Below are 24161 nucleotides of genomic sequence, written 5' to 3' on the forward strand. Positions count from 1 at the left end.
AACACAGGATCAGTGAAAGCTATTGCTTGAAAAATCATGTTCTCTTCAGTGAACAAAATTTATATGGTAATAGCTGTACTGTACTGCAGTTCTAATTTGGCACTGCCTAATAATATGTGAACTATACCCTTTCCACACTAACCTGGCCCATAAGCCACACCCCTTGTCAATAGCTACAAATAGCGGATTGGTTCCCCTGAGCGTTTAACCTCCCTTGGACTGTGCATATATAAGCCCATATTTATATCGACCTTTTGTGATAAATATTCAAAATTTTCTAAAATCCTCTCTAAAGTGCTAATGTCTTGAAATCATTTGCATTTTGATAGTCTGGATATTTAGAATCATTTTAGATAATAGCAGGTCTGCTTACCAATTGTGAACCAATCAGCTATTCGTATACTGTAGAAGAGGGGTGTGGGTTATGGGACTGTTTAGCGTGGAAATACTATAGTGTGGTATTTCTTAACTACTACTGTTGGTGGTACAGTGGTAACATGCATATTTCTCACCACTGTGTCAAGGGTTTGAGTCCTGCTTGGCTCGGAAACGCACAAGAAGGGTGCTATCCAGTGTGACGCTCACTACCAAACATCACAGGCTTCTGGGACTTTAGGTTTCTTCTGTACTAACTCTGGATAGACCAACTGCCCGAACAGCTAATAAGCTGATAAGTGGTGAAAATTATGAAAAAATAGCAAGCTATCACTCTGGTAACTACAAAAAAAATATTCACTCTATATAATCTTCCCAACATCCCCAGCTATCACACACAGCAGGACGGTTAAGGTTGCTACATTATTTTAAGTCTATAAACTACTGCTAAGAACAAGGATGCCCTACAATAATTCCAGTATGTACTCCTAACAACACTAGATTTAAGATTTGTACAACAATGGCAATAGACTCCATCAACAACAATTAACATAATTAAGTCTACAACTTGCATAATTATAACTAACAATAACACCCTACAGGTACTTCTGATTGTCTTGGGTAACAATATTTAACCTCTTGTTATCATTAGTAGAAGTACTGTACTACTACTGTACTTCTTGTATACTGTACTACATACTGTATAGTACTTAAAATAGAATGTTTTTATGTTTTATAGGAATTATAAAAGACATGGAATAGGATGATAAAATGGTTGGAATTACTTGTACTGCACCAGTAAATTCCATATCACAGACAAAACTACAACAAGGAAGTTTTTTAAGAAGTCAAATTTTTCAGCCAAACCAAATTTCTCAGAAGCTACTACAAATTACAATAGTAAAGATGTCCCATACACTTGCAATAAGTACACCACTGCTTCGATCTACATCACACAGTGTGACGAATTAAACCAAACCATCTTTCAATAACTGAACATTGATTTTAGCAGAAACAGTCCAGCGTATAAAATGTTCATTGGTATGTTCCAGCTAAAATCAGACTGACTTCAGTTGTTTGTTTTAATTGGATCAATCTCATGGAGGCACAAGCATACTTACCCATAATAAAAGACATTTTCATCCTTTTAATATGTACAGTATAATGCTGCAATGAAGTTTAATTACAAAACAATTTCATGTGTATGTCATATGTATACGATAGATCAATAAAATGTGTACCATACAGCATCTGGCTGAATTAATTATCTCCTTTAAATTCCATATTTTTACTTTCCTCATTGTCTGCCTCACTATTTTATGTAATACTTACTGTACTTGGATCCTAACACTACATTTCTATGGCTCCTGAATGATAGCACTGTTTTCAATGATTCTAAGATCACTTTGCTCTATTCTGTGGTTCTTGGATCACAACTCTCCATTTGTAATAATTGCTTTATCACAACTCTCCATCTCATATAGTTCCTGAGTCACAACACTTCCCGGGTATTTTCAGTTGTTCCTGAGTCAGAGGGTTCCATTTCTATAGTGTCCTCAAAAGATTTATTGTCAGTACCGTGATTATTTGTTGTCTCAGTGGGGCTGTTGGAACCCTGTGTAGACGAGTGGGTGAAGAGTGACTGCCTGGTAATAAAGAGATAGGCAGCACCATAGAGAACAGCAGACACGAATGCTGCGCCCCCAAACACCTGCAAGGTAGCTCGATCTCCCATCACCTCTCTGATCTCTGTGCCGACAAGATTCCCCAGAAGCTGACCTAGATGAAAATGGGCAAAAGGGTATCAAACTTTTTTAAACTAAATAGAAATATGAATTCTCCAAATTGAGTGTCAGATAAGACTGGTAGTGATTCCTCCATTGAATGTAACAGACAGAAAGCACTATCAGGGACTTTACTAAGGTTATTCCACCAAACAGATTTCATTAACTGATACAAGAAATATTTCATACTTCTCATACTGTACACAGATCTCTAGATTTAAACTTAAAATTAATTTAATGTGTACAGTACAGTACAGTGTATATACAAAAATAAAACTCACCAAGACCAAAATTTAAGGCACTAATGATTCCTCTAGAGGATGTGATGGACTTGGAGGAGAAGAGTACGGTACAGTACATAATGGCCACGTTAGTGAGGAGTCCAGAGCACAGCGCATCTAGCATCTCTAGAGGCAGCGCCCACCAAGGGTTAACCAGCATGCTATACACTGCACAACGAGGTAAGGAAGAATGATTACTAACTAATAATAAAAGTTTACTTCCTAAGCTACAACTATATACTAGTGCAGTTCAGTACAGTATCTGTAAACCCTAGGTAAATACTGTATAGCCTCATCAGTTCACTATCACTACGGAACAGTAATTATTGAATCCAACAGTGACTCACTGTTTTTAAAGGTACAGTACCCTGTACTGTACAGTATACTGTATCTGTAGGTCAGTTGATATTAACCCACAGTTCCTCTTAAGTAAAAGCTTTCATTTTTCTTCATCTTACAATGTCTCACTTTGCTTTACTGTTTGTTAAAACCAATTTATGAATTTGTAAAATTTGCAAAGATGATAAATTTGAACCAAGAATCATTATCCACTTATCAATGTTTATTGTATAATTTTAAGCACTGAAAGAGTGAGGCTGGAATATAAACAACCTAATATTTTTTTTATTATTCAAAACTGAAGTATTGTACAGTATACATGTACTGTAGATTGAAGTAGGAAAGGAGAACTACTACACTGCACTAATCTATCTTTATTGTATTACTTTACTCTATTCTTAGGGCTGGAAGGCTGACAAAAGAAGTGAGATAAACATACCAAACATCCTAAAGGAGATTACAAAAAGGCCCAGTGAAATGAGAGCTGCATGTCCCAGCAGGTTCACCAGGAAGGAGCTGGCCAGGGTCAGGAAAAAGTTCAAGGGTGCCACGACTGCCACTGTCAAGCTGAGAAGTAATGGAGAACCTCCAAGACTGCCCAGGTAACGATATATAAACGTCTCTAGGTAACCCATGACTACTCCTGAACAAGGAAACATCATTTTAATTCACTCTGGAGAAAAACAAACATAAATCATTCGTGAAATACAGAATTAGAATAGTTTCAGAGCATACATACTGTACGTGGTGCAGTATATCATTTTGGTATGGTACAATTTCATAGAAGATATAAAAGGAATTTTGGTTCATGATTGCAGTAATTCATGCGAGCACTAACCTGCTAACAACATTGCACAAAGAAATATTACAACTTTTGGATTGTAGAGATGGCTGATGATTTCCTTGGTTAGGGATTGTGTTGGTAGTTTGAAGTTCAATTCAAGAAGCATCATGAAGGCAGCAGTGGTGACATGCAGGCCCCCACACACATAGAAGAGGATGCTGTTGATGTGAAATGACCTCTTCATAACTAGTGATATATCAAGTCTGTAAAATTCTCAAACCATTTTCAGCAAATTTCTAGTAAATCTCCCTGTTTTTGCCTACCAAATTAGAATCCAACCCAATCAACCTAACCAAACACAAGTATCAAACTTACTGCAAATTATACAGTAAGTGATTGTACAATTATGCCAAGTTTCAAAGGAAAGGAAAAACATATTCTTACACGTTTTAGATGATCATGTTGACAAACTTTTTTTTATCAAGGTTGTTCATATCGGCAATAAAATTCTCTATGGCTATTACATAACATACTTACATGCAGAAATTGACAATATTATTGTGAGCCTCACAAATGTAGATCTACTTTTGTCTCCTTGTTGAGTACTGAACTGACTGTCATAACACTTCTTTTTTTTTTTTCTTTTTTTATTGGGCACCCCTCTACATCCTTGTGTGAGGTGAAGCGCAGAAGCGTTTACAGCACCCAACTGGGAAGCATGCTAAGTTCATGCTTGCCTTTATGTCTCATGAAGGGCGTAGAAGCCTGAAGAGTCAATGGTTTTATGTCATCAAGTTATTGGAAGCTCCAACAACTCCCTGAATACGAATTCGCAACTTTTGACTTACACCAGGTACCTACTTTACTGCTAGGTGAACAGGGACTAATGGGGGCTAGGAAGTATGTCCAAACAACTTCCACCGGCCCGGGAATCGAACCCGTGACATCTTGCTTGCGAGGCAAGAGCGATACCGCTTCTACCACCGGCCCCCCATCATAACACATTGTAACTTTTTCCTTAACTGATGTGGTTTGTAAAAAATTTTGGCACTTGATGCTGTATTCAGAAACATAAGTACAGTTCTATAAAACAGTCTAAGTGTAATAGCATGCAGTACAGATATAGAAAATCTGAAGAGATAAGAACACTATAAATATGATGCTTTAACTTAGACGTGAATACTCATATAAATGTACCGATGAAACTAACTAGAAGTGTCCTGTGTGTTCTACGATCAGGCCGCCCGCATAGGAGAAACAGAGGGCAGCCAGGGTGCCCCAGGCCCGCTGAAAACCATAGTCCACACCTTGATTTTGCACGTAAGCCATCACAGCGCCATCGTACAGTGTGAAGCCTATTCCTGTCAGCGCTCTGTAACACATAATTATCTACATTAGTCTGAAACAAAAATCCCACACAACCTAACATAACATAATCATCCCCAACTTAACTTAACCTAACATCACATAGTCAAACACAACCTTACTACATATAAACTAAAGAAAACTTGTCTAATTTATCATAACCTGACACAAAAGTTTGTTTAATATGGCATGAGTTAACATAACATTCCATTATTTAGCATAGTGTACTATGACCAAACCTAGCATACTCGTAACTTAACAGAACTTGACGTAACAACACTTTGCCTAACTTAACATACCTTTGGTTAACCTAACATACCTTAGCTAAACAAATCTAACCTAACATACCTTAGCTAAACAAATCTAACCTAACATACCTTAACTAAACTGAATCTAACCTACCCTAACCCAACCCAACTACAGTAGCCTAAATCAATCAAAACCTAGTGAAACCAAATCTAACGTGTGTATTGTGACAATGAACTGAAGTTCTCTGACCAATGTGAGAAGAAGGCGAATCAAGCAATTAAGCGAGTGGGCCTAATAAGAAGGTCATTCTAGATGGTCCGTCCTTCGTAATGCTCTTCAAGAGTGGGGTGCTTCCCTATTTGGAGCACTGTCACCCCGGCTGGTCCCCAAGATATGCTAGAGACTGTCAGTTGTTTGAAATTGTCCAAAGTTGGGCCACCAGTCTGGTACCTGCACTACAGCACCTCAGGTACTTAGAGACTAGAGAGACTAGATAATCTGCAGTTGCCTAATTTAGGTATACTGTACTGTATTGTACTGTAAGCAGGCAAGGGGTAGCTTAAAGTTTGTAAAAATCTCGAAGGGTACGTATAACTCAATTAATATCTGGAGCTGGCCAATGCCCATCCAATTCATTTTAAGTTTGAAGAACCCACATGTTCAGAAAATTGTCAGGGCAAACTTTCCAGAGTGAGAATTGTAAACTCTTCAAACTATTTGCCAGAGAGCATTGTGACAGCAGTGAGTGCAGCTCATTCAAGACCAAACTTTACGAACACTGGTGCAGGTATAGATACAGTACTTTTCAGTAGTACATAATAGAAGCATGACCGACTGCCCAAGCTGCAAACAAGCCGATCAGTGGTGAAGAAGATAAAGTAAAGTAACTTAGCCTAATGTCACCTTACATAATTCAATAAGAAGTGAAATCTAACAAGGTACTGTACAGGGTATTAGAAAAATAAGAAACTTTAGCTGGTGGGATTTTGTTGTGTGTAATATTGTCCTGTGAACTACTGTTCTAATGTAATGGATTTTTAATAATGTGAGGGGTTTATACTGTTTTACAATTCGGTGTTTCATGTATTTGTTGTTGGGTTTATTTTTAAACATTCATTTGAATCTTGTATTGTATTGTCTGTTAGCTCCAACTGAAGCAGTTGTTGCGCATGCACTGATAATATTGTGAGCCACAGGGTTGGTTAGGGTTGCATGGCTGGTAACTTGGCTGACTGACATGGTCAACCCACTCCCTGAGAGTGTATGGGGATTTATATTGTGATTATTTTCTTGTTATTCCTATGTGGCTAATCAAACAGTGAAGATAAATATTGTCAAACATGATCTAAGAAACGTGTTTTGTTACATATTTTATTGATGATGTGAGGCGACATTGACTGGGAAAGCTGCTCAGTCGGTCTCCACCGTGTTCCACCTCATCAATGTCCGTGGTGCCCTTTCACATCATTTGAGAGGTGGCATATTGTGATTGGAGGTGTTGCTCTGGTTGAATGCGACTCCTTACGGGTCGGCTTAGACGGGGCTGCATTAACAACGGTGCCCGAGGAGCCCTGGGTCCAGGGGGGCCCTTGAGCTTGCAGATATTTGTTGTCATAATAATAGTAATTGTAATAATAATAATAATGTAAAATTTGCAACCCATTACATTGCAGCATAAATAGTAAATGTTTGCAGTACTGTACAGTATTGTATAAGGACACATTATATTATTTATATTAGTAATAGTACTAATAAATATATATGCTGGTATTTCTCAGTTTGCACTATCTTTTCGTCTAAATATGAATGCTCGTGCATACACACACCTCCGAGCAGGAATACACCGTTCGTTCAGTCTCGTGTTCACGTTTGATTGCCACGTACCTGCTTGGGATTGTTGTGTGAGAGCTGCTCTGTGCGACACTCATTGATTCATATTTATCATTGGATTTTATGTCTTTACTAAGTTTACTGTGCAGTGGATGAATATGATTCTATGCTTTAGAGTTATGGTATAACATGAATTTGGGGAACTGCAAATATCTACCAGTCTACCTATGCATGAAATTTTTTAATTTATGATATTTATCATATTCTGTTGTGCATTTCAGGCTTTCAGTTTCAGTTATTAAAATAATGAGTGGCAAAGGTTTAAGTGGAGCTGCTAAGCGCAAAGCCAGAAAACAAAAACAACAGTATTCTGCTGAACTTAAAAAAAATAAGAAAAGTTACTATTTACTTTTTTTTTTTTAATATAAACCAAAGTGAGAAAAAAAGACTTGCCACACTATAGTACCTCGTCTGCTGATGCTACACCTACAACTGACCAACTAAAGGAGGAGGACTTAACTGGCTGTAGTACCTCGTCTGCTGATGCTACACCTACAACTGACCAACTAAAGGAGGAGGACTTAACTGGCTGTAGTACCTCGTCTGCTGATGCTACACCTACAACTGACCAAGTTGGCTGTAGTACCTCGTCTGCTGATGCTACACCTACAACTACTTGGCACCTACAACTGCCTGCTGATGCTACACCTACAACTGACCAAGTTGGCTGTAGTACCTCGTCTGCTGATGCTACACCTACAACTGACCAACTTGGCTGTAGTACCTCGTCTGCTGATGCTACACCTACAACTGACCAACTTGGCTGTAGTACCTCGTCTGCTGATGCTACACCTACAACTGACCAACTAAAGGAGGAGGACTTAACTGGCTGTAGTACCTCGTCTGCTACATATACAACAGACCAATCAAAGAAAAGTGATGAAATTAAACAGCATGATATTCAGTACATTGAAACTGATCCTGGGAAATGGAGAAGACCAATATCACAGAAACTTTAAATTTACTGGTCAAAGGCTGGGCCAGATACTTGTCAGCATCATGACTCTGAGTTTAAAGAAACATGAAGAACATCGGTTCAGGTGAGCATCAGAAACACCGTTTCCTCTCTTAGGTCTGCATTCTTCAGAACTTAGAATAATGGCAAGTCAGTGAAGAGAGAATGGTTACTCTTCTCTAAATCACAAGGTAAACTCTACTGTTTCACATGTTTGCTTCTCTATAGTACATCTACAAGTTGACCATTTGTGCATGGTTTCAATGACTGGCCACACACCAGCAGAGTTCTTGGGGAATGCAAATGTTCAGTGGATCAAAGAAAAACAACTCTAGCCTATGTACAGCGATAAAAAATCGGTAATTGTATTGGCAGTGGACTCCGTCAGCAAATTAAAAATGAGAGGAAATATTGGCAATCATTGCTTTTGCGTTTGGTAGAAGTAATAAAGTTTTTGAGTGAGCGTGGATTAGCGTTCAGAGGATCTGATCAAGTCATAGGATCACCCCATAATGGTAACTTCCTAGGTATTCTGGAAATAAAAGCAAAGGAAATCTAAGTTACTTGAGCTCCACCATTTGTGATGAACTCATTTTGGTAATGGGAAAAAAGGTTTTGTCAACTGTTTGCAAAGAGATTCAGAGTGCAAAATACAGTGGTCCCTCGGTTAACGAGCACAATCCGTTCCAGCAGGTTGCTCGTTAACCGAAAAACTCGTTAACCGAAACCATTGTTTCAATGGGTTTTTGGGTAATTGGTTCCAGCTCACCGAAAATTGCCTACATTCAACAAAAAAGGTAGAAAAGTACACTTACTTTGAGGTGTGTATGTAGAAGGCTCCTGGATGATGATGATGATGGAAATTAGAATGGGGGTGGAGGAGAAGGGAGAAGAGAAGGCATTGGGGTGGAAGAGAAGTCACCCCATGGCGCCATTTCACCCATAAAATTTTAGTTCTCTTGGTGTAATTCAAGATTATTTTCTTTAAATCAACACTGCACTGCATTATATATTGTCAATATGTAAAATAAATTTCAAAATGACCAATAATTTGCTCGCAAACACAGAAAAAAAGCGTTTAGTTGAAGAGTCTCAAGCAAGATGTTACCTCCGCTGAAAAGACAGAGAAACTGGCACCTGTTTGGTGTGTTGCCAGGCTGGATGGCGCGCATAAAACTAGTTACCTTACCTTCAATTATGTTCAATAATTGTTAAAATTACTAAAAAATTTAATATTAAACTTTTAAAATTATTGAATAGTATAAGCTTCTTGATATTTACTAAAATAGTAAGGAATTTAAGCCCTAAAACCGATTACTGTATTGGCGGACTAATACTACAGCTAGTTGACCGCCAAGTGCAAGTGAAAACATGTTGAGGTTGGCTCGTAAAAAACTCGTTAATCGAGGGATTGCTCGTTAACCGAAGTTAAGAATCTTATGGAAGGTAAATCATTAACCGAAATCTCGTTAACCGAGGGATCACTGTACTACTTATGTTTAGATTCTACACCCGATACTTCAAGAACTGACCAACTTGCATTCACTATTCGGTATGTTTCTTCGTCTGGTGAACCAGTGGATCGTTTTTCGCTTTACCTTCCCTTCACTAGTCACACAGGAGAAAATATGTGTGAGAAGGTCCTGCACACATTGAATGAATTGGACATAGATATTCAAAATTGTCGTGGACAATCGTACGATAATGCTGCCAATATGTCTGGGAAATATGAAGGTCTCCAAAGAAAAATCAAAGATGTAAATAATCTCATTGATTACTGTATGTACCTTGTGCTACCCATTCACTGAACCTGGTAGGAGTTCATAGTGTAAGTTGTTGTTTGGAAGCCATAAAAAAATTTGGTTTACTGAACAAACTATACTTTCTGCACAGGATAAACACGTCATTGGGCTATCTTGACAAAGGGTTTCATTCCAAATGAAAACAACAAGATTTTAACTTTAAAATTATTGTCAACTACGCGATGGTCTTGCCATGCTGAGGTTACAAAGGCACTGTGCCTGAACTGCAAAAGCCTACATGAAAACCTGAAAGACTTTGTGGCTAATGATAACGAAATTGAATCTATGAAGTCAGAGGCACATGGGTTAATTGCTGGCCTAGAAAAGCTTAAAACCGGTTTCATGGCAAAAATTTGGAATAGAATACTTATTCGGTTCAATAAAGTAAGCCTAACTCTGCAAAAGGAAAGTGTGGATTTGCTGACAGCCACATCATTGCTTGAATCTTTTGAGGAGTTCACCGAGAAACTGCGTGAAAAATATGACGAGATTGAAGATGATGCAAAGAACACCATGCCATACATAAACCAACATTATCAATATGAAGAAAAACGTCATAGAAAATGAAAGAGATGTTTTGATGAAAGTAAATCATCAGATGAAGAATTCACAGAATCCCCAGGTCAGATGTTCAGGGTGCAAACTTTCACTCTAATCATAGATACACTGCGGACTTGTCTTGAACAACGTAAAGAAGCTTATAGAGGACAAGCTGATGATTTTGCATTTCTAAAATGTTTCTCAGATCAAAACAAAGAGCATTTGCCAGCTAGAATAATCCATCTCACGTCAAAATACAGAGTTGATTTTGATTCTGATTGTGCTGATGAATTTGAAAATGTTTATGATTTTATGATCGGATTGAAAGAGAAAATAGATTCACCACTGTCAATGCTCAAATTCATAAAACTTCAGAATGTGGAAGCAACTTTTCCAAATGTCAGCATAGCTTTGTGAATATTTCTGCCATAGCATGTCACAGTGTGTGAAGCAGAATGCAGCTTTTAAAAAATGAAACTGGTGAAAAGTGAAAGGCGTGCTACAATGAGCCAAGATAAGCTGAACTGCCTTGCCATCATGTCCATTGAAAGCGATCTAACACATGTGATTGACTTTGTAGATGTGGTTTCCAATTTGCTGCTATGAAAGCTCGAAAGGCTAACTCTTATTTAAAAATAACTATAAAGTACTTCATCTAGATACAGCTGTTTCTTCCAATAAATGAATTAAAATCAGACATTCTGATTTCAGGTACTTCAATTTTGTCAGATTTTATTTTATTAAAAGGTAAATTTTTGTTTCTGAGTATTCTCTGTACGACTACTGATAATGAATGTATGCAACTTAAAATTTAAAGAGAAAACCGTAGCAACGGATTTAAGTTGGATAAGTTTAGGTTTAGGAGGGAGATAGGAAGGAACTGGTTCACAAATAGGGTGGTAGACGAGTGGAACAAGCTTAGCAACTTTGTAGTAAGTGCTGGAACACTGGAAAGTTTTAAAAGGAGGCTGGATAGATTCATGGATGATAGAGAGTGATTGTAACTAGACAGGAGCTGCCATGCACAGGCCAACTGGCCTATTGCAGACCCCTTTTTTTTTATGTTCTTATTTTATAAGTTAAATTAAAAACAAAATAAAAATCATTAAATAAACTTCCTTTTTTCCTTAAATTTACAATGACTTTCTTTTTCCTGAAAGAAGTAGGGGGATGGGATAAAGGGGGCCCCTCTCGATAAAGTGCCCGGGGCCCTAGATTGTCTTGATGCGGCCCTGGGCTCAGAGTGCCCACCCATATTTACACACTGAGGTGCCTTCTTGTTTTGTCTGTAACTGCATGCTTGCCACCGTTTGTAGTGCCTGTGCCCGGAAGGACATCCACACTCTCACTGCCCACCGTCCTTGTGTCAGTTCACCAGGAGTACAGTTATGTCATATCTATTATTTTAATATTTTATTATATTTTACATTTGCTTTGAGTGTTAGTTTACCATCATTATTGTTACACCTATTGTTTATACTGGATGAATTTAAGTTATTGTTAATACAGTTTGTATGTACTGTACTGTACTGTACTGTACTGTACTGTACTGTACTGTACTGTATTTGATTTATATGTATATCCTTGGTGAATGTGAAGAGGTTTCATCCGACAATAATATTAATAAGAACACGAGGGATAAGCGTACAAACCTCTAACACCTAAGGACCAAATTTTCTCCTAATCCATCGCAAAAGAGCTGTGATTTTTTTTTATAATCCATACTGATCTAAGAAGAAATGATTTTAACAGAATGCATTACTAGTCATATTCATTACAAACTTTATTTCTTCTTTAATATGGAAGGGAGTCAAACTTTTAAGTAAAAAAAGGTGATTTGATTAATTATGAGGCGATAGGTTACTGTTTGGCTTAATTATTATTAGTAGTATTTTTGTTTTAGATCATCTTCATACTAATAAGTGTACAGTACTGTATTACATTTTGAGCTTAACTAAATTCAAGTATGGTGGAGCAACAAGTAACACTCACCCATAAGACGTCCTGAGAATAAGGTAACTCCAAAAGGTTATGTTCAACCTTTCTGGGTCTGGTTCCATGATGGGCATTAACATTGAGGAGTTGATGGTCAGGTTATGTTCAGTGGTGGCTACAGTGGCACTGATGTTATATCCTGTAGCAGTTATGTTATGCCCAGTGGTGGTGGTAGTAGGGTGGGCCAGGGGCACAACCGTGAACAGCAGAATGTTGACACCAGCCAGGGCCGTTGTGATGCTCATCGGTACCTACAACACATTTAACCTTGACAAAATAAGGAACACACGGGCACCATGTGCTGCAATTGCCTTTTTGTCTTCTTGCCTCTGCTAGAAGCCCTAAACAGTGTCACCAGTCAAGATGGTAATCTGCCTTATTGCTATACAGTACAGTACTGTACTTCTTACTGTACCTTGCTTTATATTGTTAGCCTCTTGGCCAGTTGGTCACATCTCTGTTGGCAAGTACTGGGCATGTACTGGCTCCAGAATGTATCTGTACCTGCACCAGTGTTGGTCAAGTCTGGTCTTAAATTAGCTCACACTTGGTGCCGTCACAACACTGGCAGCTTCTTCCAAGAGTTCGCAACTCTCGCTCCAAAAAAAGTTTGCCTTGACAGTTTCATGAACACGTGGCTTCTTCAACCTTAAGCTATGACCCATTAACCAGTATATTTTTAGATGTTGAAATATTGAATGGTGTTTGTGTGTGCTAGATAATGAAATGCAAAATATAGGGAAGTTTGGGAAAAAGATAGTCTTGCCTTGAAATTGCCAATCTTGTCACCGAGGAGGGTGGCCCAGAAGGGCAAGAAGATGGACACCACCGACAGAGCTGTACCAATGACCCCTGTGTAGTACGTGCTGATTCCCAGCTCTCGTTGGTGAATGGTAAAATGGGGCCACGGCAGCACCATGGCTAAAAAAAAAAAAAAAAAACTGAAGTTAGCACAAAATTTATCAAAGTATGTCCAACCTGCAGTTACAAGTACTGTAAACAGAACTGCCTTTATAAATGTTCTATGTTACCATAACCAAGACAGTAATACAAAACATAAAGATTCAACATGTCATAACTAATGCCAGGACTGGATTAACCATAAGGCTAATACTGTAAGGCTGTAGTGTTAGGCCCATGAGTTTAGGCCTTAATTTGTGTTTCTTAAACCTACATTTTTTTTTCACAACTTCACAAGTTAGATAAATGAATATTTAAAATTGTTTGAATATACTGTATATAATGAATTATTTACAATATACAAGTACAGTATACATAATATATGGTAGTACAGTTCCTATATAGGGCCTTCCCTTTGTATCAGTTTTAGGCCCCACACAACCTTAATCTGGCCCTGCACACATACAGTACATCCCTTCTCACCATCATCTGGGGAACCTTTAAGGATAAACTACATGACTTAACAGTACAGTACAGTATTAGCTTACCAGCGAGGAAGAAGAAGTAGATAACTTTGATGACTATCAGCTTGGCATTCTTGAGGTCTTGCAGGTACCTCCGCAAACCATCTGATACCTGCATGGTTATCACGAGCTTGATGATTGAATTCTTTAGTATGATGCTGGCTTTCTGAAGGGGTGACTGACGATTGTATGGTGTTAATAAAGAACACAGAAATAATGACTTTGAGATTATCTGCTCCTGATGTTCAGAAGTAGTAGTCTAGTTCAGTATCATTCCTATTCTTCTTTATGTATTTGGTGAAGCCTCAGTGGGCTAGTTTCCTTACGCAGGTGTCGCTTCCATGTACCTTGAAAAAATGTTACTGTTTACTGTAGATATCAACTAAAGATTAGGTACTCTCGTTTATTTCACCTGATGATTTAATTATCAGGTGAAATAAGCTGGGGTGCTTCATCTTTAGGTGAAAGTTATATACTGCCTAAGTCTAGTTTAACCCCATGGTAACTGTGTACTTCTGCAACTTAGTTCAAGTCCTTAACTGCAATATGTTATATAAGATTATGTGAGGAAAATTTGAATTTAGACACATTCCTGCACTCTTAAGAGCTTGCCTCCTGTATGAACTATTACCTCTTATTATTATTACTTTTATTGGATCACTTGAAAATTAGCCCCAGCCTAATTCACCTGATGATTAAACACCATGGGGGGTTAGATTAGCATGGGGGTGGTTAATAAGCTGAGTGGACTAATCTTCATTATTATTATAGATATTATTATTATCATCATCAATGTGAACTACCGTACATACTGTATCATCTTGTGACATGCCTGTCACCTATAGCCTACTGTATTTGACACACCCCTCAGTAGTGTCCAGTGACCTACTCGGTTCACAGCCCACGTTCTACTGGTGTCCTTCTTGTTCCTGAGCAAGGAATATTATATGGATCTACAGTACAGTATTAGTCTTCTACTACAGTACTATACAGTATAAGGATAGCCCACTCCAATGGGCGAACGTGTTCACTGACCAAATTGGCGCCACCAAGTGGCTGGGAGTAAATAAAATAATTACCAGGCAAGGAATAAAGCGAGGAAGACAAAGAATCCAGCAAAATCATTTCTCTCTTTTTAATGCAGGTGCAATGGGGCCTCGGTACTGTGCAGCTATTAAATGCTCTGGCAGCTGTGTAAGGAACAGAAATCTGTCTTTCTTTCAATTTCTGAAAGATAAAGAGCGATGAGTCGTACACCTACTTCTGTCAATGTGTACTGTTGACTGTTCATTACAGTAGTTTTTATGAGCTCTTGCTTTATTTCATGCATTTAGTACTGATAACTTTCCACTCTTCAGAATTGCTAGATAACATCAGTCTGTTTAGAATAAATAAGATGAGCGGGATACTGTACGTACTGTTGTACAGTATTCTCGAAAATATAGGGTGGAACTTTTAAGTTTTGGGTCAAAATTCGTTTTATGAAATTGCATATTTTTTGTATATTTCAATGTGTTTTGAATTGATTTCATATTCATTTTTGGGCAAATTCATGAAAACCTTAACCCCAGCCCAAATTGTGTGGTAAAAACACAAAAAAAAATTAACCAATCCAACCTAACAAAACCTGATCTAATCTAACCTAACTTAACTTTATCTAACTTAAATTTACCTAACCTAATTTTACCTAACCTAACTTTAAATACCTAACATAACTTTAAATACCTAACATAACTTTAAATACCTAATATAACTTTAAATACTTAATATAACTTTAAATACCTAATATAACTTTAAATACCTAATATAACTTTAAATACCTAATATAACTTTAAATACCTAACATAACTTTAAATACCCAATATAACTTTAAATACCCAATATAACTTTAAATACCTAATATAACTTTAAATACCTAATATAACTTTAAATACCCAATATAACTTTAAATACCTAATATAACTTTAAATACCTAATATAACTTTAAATACCTAACATAACTTAAATATAATTAAACCAATATTTAAATACCTAATATAACTTTTAAATACCTAATATAACAAATACCTAAAAACTTTAATACCTAATATAACTTTAAAATAAATACCTAATATCACTTTAAATATAATATAACTTTAATACCTAATATAACTTTAAATACCCAATATAACTTTAAATACCTAATATAACTTTAAATACCTAATATAACTTTAAATACCCAATATAACTTTAAATACCTAATATAACTTTAAATACCTAATATAACTTTAAATACCTAACATAACTTTACCTATCTAACATAACTTTTCCTATCTAACATAATCTAACCTAACCTATTCTTACTTCATCTATATAGTATATACCTTCCTCTCCTAACTCGAACTAACCTATCTTTACTTACCCTAACTGTAATGTGGAATTGTGGTTTACCTCTGTATTGTTCTTATGTACTAATGTATGTCTAAGGGATGTAATTCTTTTAGTTTTGCATAGCTAGAATTACTGTACTATCATTTTGCAATTTGCCTAAATGTCCCTTCTATGTTTCAGTATTCTATAATCTCATTTTGTTATGTCCTTTTGTTTCCGATACTATTTTATTACTGTAGGACAGTTATAAGATGAATAAAGCCGAGTTAGGTACTGGCAAAATCTGTTTCATTACAATTTATTCATTCATTGAATTCTCCGAATGAAACATAAAAGATACAGACCTCTGATCAGGTACCAGGGTAAAGTGCCTGCCAGGCAAGAAGTTTCAACATTTTCTAACTATTTCAACTATAGCATAAACTTCCTTCTCAACAGCTGAATGTTTTTGATAACTGTTTGAGAGTCTCCTTGAAAAGAATGCAACTGGTCTGCCAGCTTGGTTAGGGGTGGCCGTGATAGCAGAGTCAGAGGCATCTGTTTCCACTACAAAAGGAATGGACTCATCAATTGAACAGACTACAGCATTTTCTATCTCTTTTTTTCAGCTTTCGAAGGTAGTCACAGCTTCTTCTTGGAGAGGAAATTTTCGCTTTTGACAAGAGGTCTGATTTTATCAGAGTAACGAGGCCTCCACTGTGAGTAGTAAGAGAACATTCCTATCACACACCTCAATGACGGGTTACTTTTTGGAACTGGTAGTTCCTTTAAAGGGCGTAAGCATTTAGCATCTGGTCTCAGAGTTTCTTGGGATATTGTGTAGCCCAGCAAATCTATAGATGGAGAACAGGTGATGGATTTGTCTTCATTGAAGGTGAAGTTTTGTTTCTTGGCATCTTCAATTTCTTGAGGCTAGATAGGTTATCATCGTGTTCCTTTTGGGTTATAATTCTTCAACAGTAATGTTATCAATATAAGCATAGGTATTTGATGATAAGCTCTTTTAGATCAAGAGTGCTGAAGAGACTGTAGTTGGACAGTTTTGTCACAAAGTCATCAATGCAAGGCAGGGGATATGCATCTAAATGGGTATACCTGCTTATAGTCTGGCTGTAATCAACAACTAGTCTCTTTTTGTGGCTTTCATTCATTGTGATCAGAACTTGAGCCCTCCAAGGTGATGTACTAGGTTCTATTATGCCTTCTGACAACATCTTGTTAATTTCTCCTTTGATAAATACATGATCAACTTCTCCAAATCTTCTGGACTTGGTGGCAATGGGCTTACAAGGAGGAGAGAGATTGGAAAATAGTAATGGTGGCTCTACAAATGCCATACTACAGCTAAAGTTATTGATGCTAAGATCTGCCTTGTGGCCTCCAAACTGATTGTAACAGACTCCTACAACCCCATGAAATCCTGTCCAAGTATAACACCACAACAAAGATCATCCAACACAGTAAGACGTGTATCAGGGTAATGTGTTCCTTGTAGAGAAATATTAACCTTACTGTATCCTAATACAGGAGAAGCAAGAGAAGAGAAAGCCATAGATACATGGCCAGTTCCAGACAGCATAGTTAGGGCCTGCTGTTGTATATATTAGTGAGACACAAATAATTCAGAACTTCCTGTAGCAAGGAGTGCTGTAGTCTTCATGCCATCGACAAGGATGTCTACGGTTCAGTGTTTTAAGCAGCCTGGAGCAGTGGCAGCAACAGTAGGTGAGTCAGTTGCAGCTGAAGTTGAGGCAGAAACAGATGGAAAATTTGAATTCGACCTGCACCTTTGGAAAATTCCCTTTCTGACTGCACTTGTACCATGTTAATTCTTGAACCGGGCACCTGCGTTGGTCATGTCAAAGCTCCACAAAAATAACACCTTCGAGAGTCCCCCAATTTTTGGACAGTTGCAGACACGGGTTCCTCTGAATAATCAACATTCCCAGAAAGAAATACTGCAGAGCTTACAAGAGATGATCCTTGTACATAGGACTCGGAATTCCTTTGAGCAAGATCCAGTGCCCTAGCTTGGTCAAAGGCTGTCTGTAGATCCAGACTCTTATTTCTCAAGAGGCACTGACGAATCAGTGGTGTCATGAGTCCATTGATGAAAGAGTCTTACATAGTCATCTCGGTTCTGTTCTGCTGTAACAGCCTTGAAGTTGCACTCCTCACTGAGCCATGAAGTTCATCCAATGTTCTCCCGCACATTGCCTTCTTGTGGCCAGAAGATGCCAAGTGAAGATTTCATTCTTGGGCTTCACATAGAGATCCTGAAGAATCTTTAATGCAGCCTCGTATGTGGCTATTGCCGATGTATTCATATATTCTAGGAGACACGAAGTTGATGAGGGTGTTCAGTTTGTTTGGTGTATGGGATGGCGCCACGTTATTTCGGGAAATCAAGAATAGTCGAAGAAATGGCTGCTGAGATTCAATGTCATGAAGTGTAAGAGAATGCACCTGGGGCGTACCAACGGTAAGGAGGCATATCATATGTCCCAACAGGATGAAGAAACTGCACTATTTGAGACTGAATGTGAGAAGGACCTAGGTGTGTATGTTGACAATGAGCTGAAATTCTCAAGCCATTGCGAGAAGAAGGTAAATCAGGCAAATAAACTATTGGGTCTTATAAGAAGGTCGTTCAGAGATATCTAGACAGTTCGTCCTGAAGATCCTTCAAGAGTGAATCCCCCCACCGGAGTACTGTCACCCCGTCTGGTCCCAGAGAAGCTAGGGACTGTCATTTGGTTGAAAATTTTCAAAGACCAGACTGGTGCCTGCACTTCGGCACCTCAGCTACCCTGAGAGGTTGGAGCGCCTGAACTTGCCAGCTTATACTACAGACGGGCATGGGGTGACCTAATGAGGTGTAAGGAGCATCTATCAATCGAGTGTCCTTACTTGAGCCAGGGACGTCGCCCCACAAGAAGTCACGCTCAAGATTGAAGAAGCCACAAGTTCAGAAAACTGTAAGGGCAAACCCGGTGAGAGTTGTGAACTCGGAACAATCTACCAGAAAGTGTTGTGATGGCACCGAGTGTGAGCTCTTTCAAGACAAGACTTGACCAACACTGGAGCAGGTTCAGGTACATTCAGGAGCCAGTGCATGCCCAGTACTTACCAACAGTGCGTAACAGACGTGACCGATCGCCCAAGCGGCTAACGAGCCGATCATTCTGTGAAGAGGATAAAAGTAAAAGTAGAGATGGCGCTAGATTGCTGGTGTGTCGGCTGTTGATATTCTTAGTGCTTTAACTTTCGCTAGGTCAAGGTATCATTACCTTGGGTGAGGTGGTGTCACTGTACAGATAAACGTGGCTCCAAACGCCGGTCACCGTTGTGTTGTTTGTGGTAAACACAAAAGAAATGATAGAGATCTAAGGTTTCATTTCTTCTCAAAGGACAGGAAAAGGTAAATTCATAGTTATGTGGTTGATTCGTAAGCAGTGTGACCGTTAAATTGCAGTTTAATTTTATTTAGTACCACCACTGCTTACTTGCCATTCGGGCAGCAGGTCTCTTCATGTTACTTTTTATGAACTTGATTGTCCAGTAGCACCTATTGAGTAAACCCTTTTTTTATAGTTGTTTCTAGTGCAATTTTGACTCCTTTCAAATGTACAATTATAAATGTAGGAAATCTATAGAAGAAAAATAAGAGCTCGGTTTGTTCACATTTCTACGCATGATACGTGTAGATCTGTATGTCGTAGACCACAGGTCGATGAGGCGAAATGCAAAGTTAAATCGGCTTAACTTTTTTTCCTATTCATTACCTTCAATTTTGTGTAACATATCTGGAAAGCGGGGGTAGAACTACCGTAAATAAATTATAAAGGGGATTATTCAGTGGGTCTTGGGCTACAATTAACCAGTCATTTGAAAGCACATATCCACGCACATTTGCAAGAAATTTAGGTTATATTCGGGCCTGTCACGAAGTGCCAATACGGGAGCAAATACCTTTTTAACCCCTGCATTTCCTTCCATATAATATAATAATAATCTATATCGTGCTTGAGCAGTTGCTGCGTGTTTATAATGTACACTTTCAACTGCAGTTGTAACAGAATTTAAAGATAACGTTGAGTAAAAAAAAACCAGTGAACAATTTAGTGGTACTGTAGTGGATTTCTCCCCTACAAACGCTGTTTGTCGCTGAGTAGCCGACCCCACGACTTCCCCAGTGTACCGTGGTCTGGGTCAACCAGCGCCGCCATACATCACGGAGGTCAACTACTAAGCCACGCCTACTCCCGCTATTTAAGACCTGACCTCGTGGTGACCTCTCTCTTTTCTAGCTACAGCCGCAGCAAGCAACACCTCCTCCTCCTCCTCCTCCGCCGCTGCCTGGCGGCCCCTCGCCCGCCGGCGAGCATGGCGACCCACAAGCTGTCCTCTGAGCACCCTCACCAACCAGCTCTCTCTACATCACGCTTGTAACCATGCTGCCTTCCCAGCACCAAGCTGCATTGTACATCCAATACAACATGTATACAGAGAGCACATTGTGAGTTTCCTTTCTCCATCCCATCCTGAGTGGGAACCCAAACATCCCATACCCCACAGTACTTTCCAGGCCCTTTCCATTCAGGCACTTTTAGCTTTCATTTCCTTTGACAGATGATGGTCTTATTTTTCATAACATGTAAAGACTGGTTAAGTAGCTGAACATAGCGTATTTAATCACCAGTTTCTTACGGGCTCTCCTGTACTAACACTGGACAATATAGTTCATAACAGTACTAAGAACAAACCTCCTGAACGGCTAATAACTGGTGAGATGATAAATAATATAGATAAATAATTCAATGAATGCCGATGGCATCGAAAGTAAAATCAGCGGTAAATACTAGAGTACAGTTTAAAAATATATATACCTATATCAGGGACAAGGACAGTATTGTACCATATCATGCTTGTCCAATAGATGGCGCCAGTGTCGGGGCTTAAAGAAACTATTGTATGGTGTTTTGGTTCCTTCTGATATCCTTGTTTACGAGCTTTGGCCTACAGTACACTGGGCATCTGTCTCCCTTCTCTTTAGCCATTCTAGTGACCTGTTGATTTTCGCTTTGTAAATTGTATTACTATCGGGACAAAAAGTGAATTGTGAAGTGTCATCTCTTCAGAGGTCACACAATATAACACTCATAGCACTGATAACAGGGTTCACAGTATTTTTATTATTATTATTATTATTATTTTATGTTCCTTAAGTACAAAATTGGGTTGAATTAGTGAGGTAGGTTGTGATTTTGTCCAGACAATATTAAATCGCCAAGTAAATGCTCGCATAACCAGTTGGGGTATTTCCTATAAACGGGGGTTACTGGGACAATGTTACTTCCTTTACATTAACTTAACTAATATTGCCATGTCCTCACTGTTGTGCTTTTATTTTTCCTCAATGTTTTTAAATAATTGTTGTGACAAGCGGGTATTAGTGTATTTTTACAAAATATTCCTTGCCAAACTATCAAAAACTGGCTCCCGTCCCTCGGCATGGCCACCTCTAGTGAGTGGCCATTAGGTAAATAAAGTAATAAGAAATTTAATTAAATGTTTCGGAAGTCAGCGCGTGATTACGATTTTCATACCGGTGGCTGAGGCATTATGCACTTTTGAAACAGGCAGGACGATCAAACCAACCTTAATTCACTTTTCCTAACTAGATTGTTTGATTTGGTTTGGTTTGGTTGATTCGTTTTGCTGGTTTTAAAAGATAATTTGACCGAATAACTTCTATGACGTTTATAACAGAAAACACAAAACAAGGGCTTTAAATCGACCGTGACGTTGAGACAATTACCCGTTATTTCGAGTAGTTCTTATCGTCTCAGTACGACTGTGCATTAACACCCATATACAGTATAAGAAACGAGTAATAAGGAATTGTTTTGGGGTTTCTCGTGAATATTGTCACAACCACCAGTCCCCCAGGCTATTCCCCGTAAAAAAAAATATATATAAACATTGTTTGTCGGGGAAAAAACACTACAAAATGGGAAAACACTTAATATTAAAACCGCATACGTAAAGGTTAATTATAAGAGTTTTCCCATTTGAGAATTTATTCATTAGTAAACGACACTAGGAGTCACTGAATGTCGGTCATGAGTCATGACACTTGGCGAGTGTATAAGAAACTTTCCAGACCTTGGCAGACGTTCAAGCTGCATCGTTAATGAACTCTTACGTGCACGGCAAGGTTTTGAGTTCAATTAAAACCTGTGAAATGATAGATAAAAAATAGGAGAATAATGAGAAATCGATAAATATGACTGAATATAACTAATGGAAACCCTTGAACTCAATAACAGATGCTAGTTAGATCGTGGTTGACGCCTGTATTACTGAACGCTTGAGTCACTCTTCCTCGAAAACAGTGAAGCAAAAAAGTTTGTAATTGTAAAGTAATATGCTGATAACCTCTTGCACTATACCCAGTAATTATCCCTAAGATGAAAGAAAACACAAGTTGATACTCACTGCGTAGAACATTTCAACGTCCTCTACCACAACTGCCCTTTGTCGCCGTAAAGGTAATTAATTAAACAAAGCTTTTCCGGTTACAAGTTCAAGTCCCCCTAATCTGACTGACTGTGTTTCACACCACACAGACGCTGGCACAGAGGTAACTGACCACCTCACTTTCTCGCTACCATTATATTCCCCACCAGCAACAGTTACCAGTCAGCGTATTAAATATTCTCACAAAAATTTCTTTTTTTATATATTAAACCGCAATTTCCACCACAGTTACTTAGAGACAAAACCTGTGTGCATATAGTTGATTGTATATTATTGGTTATAGGTAATTTATTGTAGGTAACTGATAAACAAAAACTTGCTGGTGACTCTGAACTTGTATAATACTCCAAGTAGCGGTGCAGCCTGGAGCCTAGCGAGATTGTTATTGTAGCGTCGTCACTTTCCCCAGTTCTTCTTCGCCATTGCTACTATATCCTCACCTGGCATCACTATTATGATGTCACCTTCACCATATCCTCACCTCCCATCACCACACACACACCTCGCATCACCACACACACACTTTCCATCACAACGTCTACACACACACAGACACACCGTTCATCGTCACACACACATACATACATACATACACCTTTCATCACCACACACACACACATACACCTTTCATCTCCACACATACACATACACACACACACACACACACACACACACAAACCTTTCATCGCCACACACACACACACACACACCTTTCATCACCACACACACACATACACACACCTTTCAACACCACACACCTTTCATCATCCTCCACACACACACCCCACACCTTTCATCGTCTCACACACACCTTTCAACACCACACACACACACCCTTTCCTTTCCACACACACACCTTTCAACTTCCCACACCTCACACACCTTTCATCGCCACACTTTCATCGCCACACACACACACCTTTCAACACCGCCACACCTCCAATCACCATTAATACGTTCACCATCACGGATCACTAGACGCACACCTATCAACAGTAATCGAATATACAGTATATGCCTGAATGATTATCTCAGAATAGGGGTTATGGCGATTCTTAGGGGAAAGAGGGAATTTTTTAAAGGAAAGGTGGGTCATGTAGGGATTTTTTCTATACAAAGTGGTTTTCCTATCGTAACCATAGCTGAATCATTCGAAGACGCAACTACAGGTTCTCGTAGCATCAATGGTTTGCATTTCAAATTCTTCCGGGAAATTTTCTTCTACTAAAGCATGGATTTTCCGACCGTAACCGAACCTGAATCACTCTTAAGACAATGTTGATGTCTTGTAGCGTTGTGCAGTACTCAGAATGCAGGTGAATGCTCTCCAAGAACAACCCTACAGCCGCAAGGAAATGACGTCATGTCGGTAATAGCTAATCAACGCTGACCTATAGTATTGACGTCACCGCGCGTAAGCAAGTGCTGCCGACTCCAGACAAGAGAGTACAGTGTTGTTTTTATT

At 38.6% G+C, this 24161-nt stretch overlaps 1 protein-coding gene across 2 annotated transcripts; it reads right to left on the bottom strand.

Moving 5' to 3' along the window:
* Positions 1–379: 379 nt before the first annotated feature.
* Positions 380–22786, bottom strand: LOC121867546 (major facilitator superfamily domain-containing protein 6-like). Of its 2 annotated transcripts, none has more exons than XM_042367552.1 (9): positions 22655–22786; positions 13808–14130; positions 13126–13280; positions 12357–12610; positions 4774–4935; positions 3618–3781; positions 3219–3422; positions 2441–2608; positions 380–2154 (listed from the first exon to the last, which is right to left on the bottom strand). In XM_042367552.1, the coding sequence occupies exons 2-9, from the start codon at positions 13899–13901 to the stop codon at positions 1868–1870; spliced, it is 1488 nt and encodes a 495-aa protein (XP_042223486.1). In that variant the 5' UTR covers positions 13902–14130; positions 22655–22786; the 3' UTR covers positions 380–1867. The 2 variants fall into 2 exon arrangements, with proteins under 2 accessions (XP_042223486.1, XP_042223487.1); XM_042367553.1 differs by lacking the exon at positions 22655–22786 and adding an exon at positions 19284–19322.
* Between the last annotated feature and the right edge of the window lie 1375 nt (positions 22787–24161).

The sequence above is a fragment of the Homarus americanus genome, unplaced genomic scaffold, assembly GCF_018991925.1.
Source record: "Homarus americanus isolate GMGI-L3 unplaced genomic scaffold, GMGI_Hamer_2.0 scaffold23598, whole genome shotgun sequence".
Lineage (NCBI taxonomy): Eukaryota > Metazoa > Arthropoda > Malacostraca > Decapoda > Nephropidae > Homarus > Homarus americanus.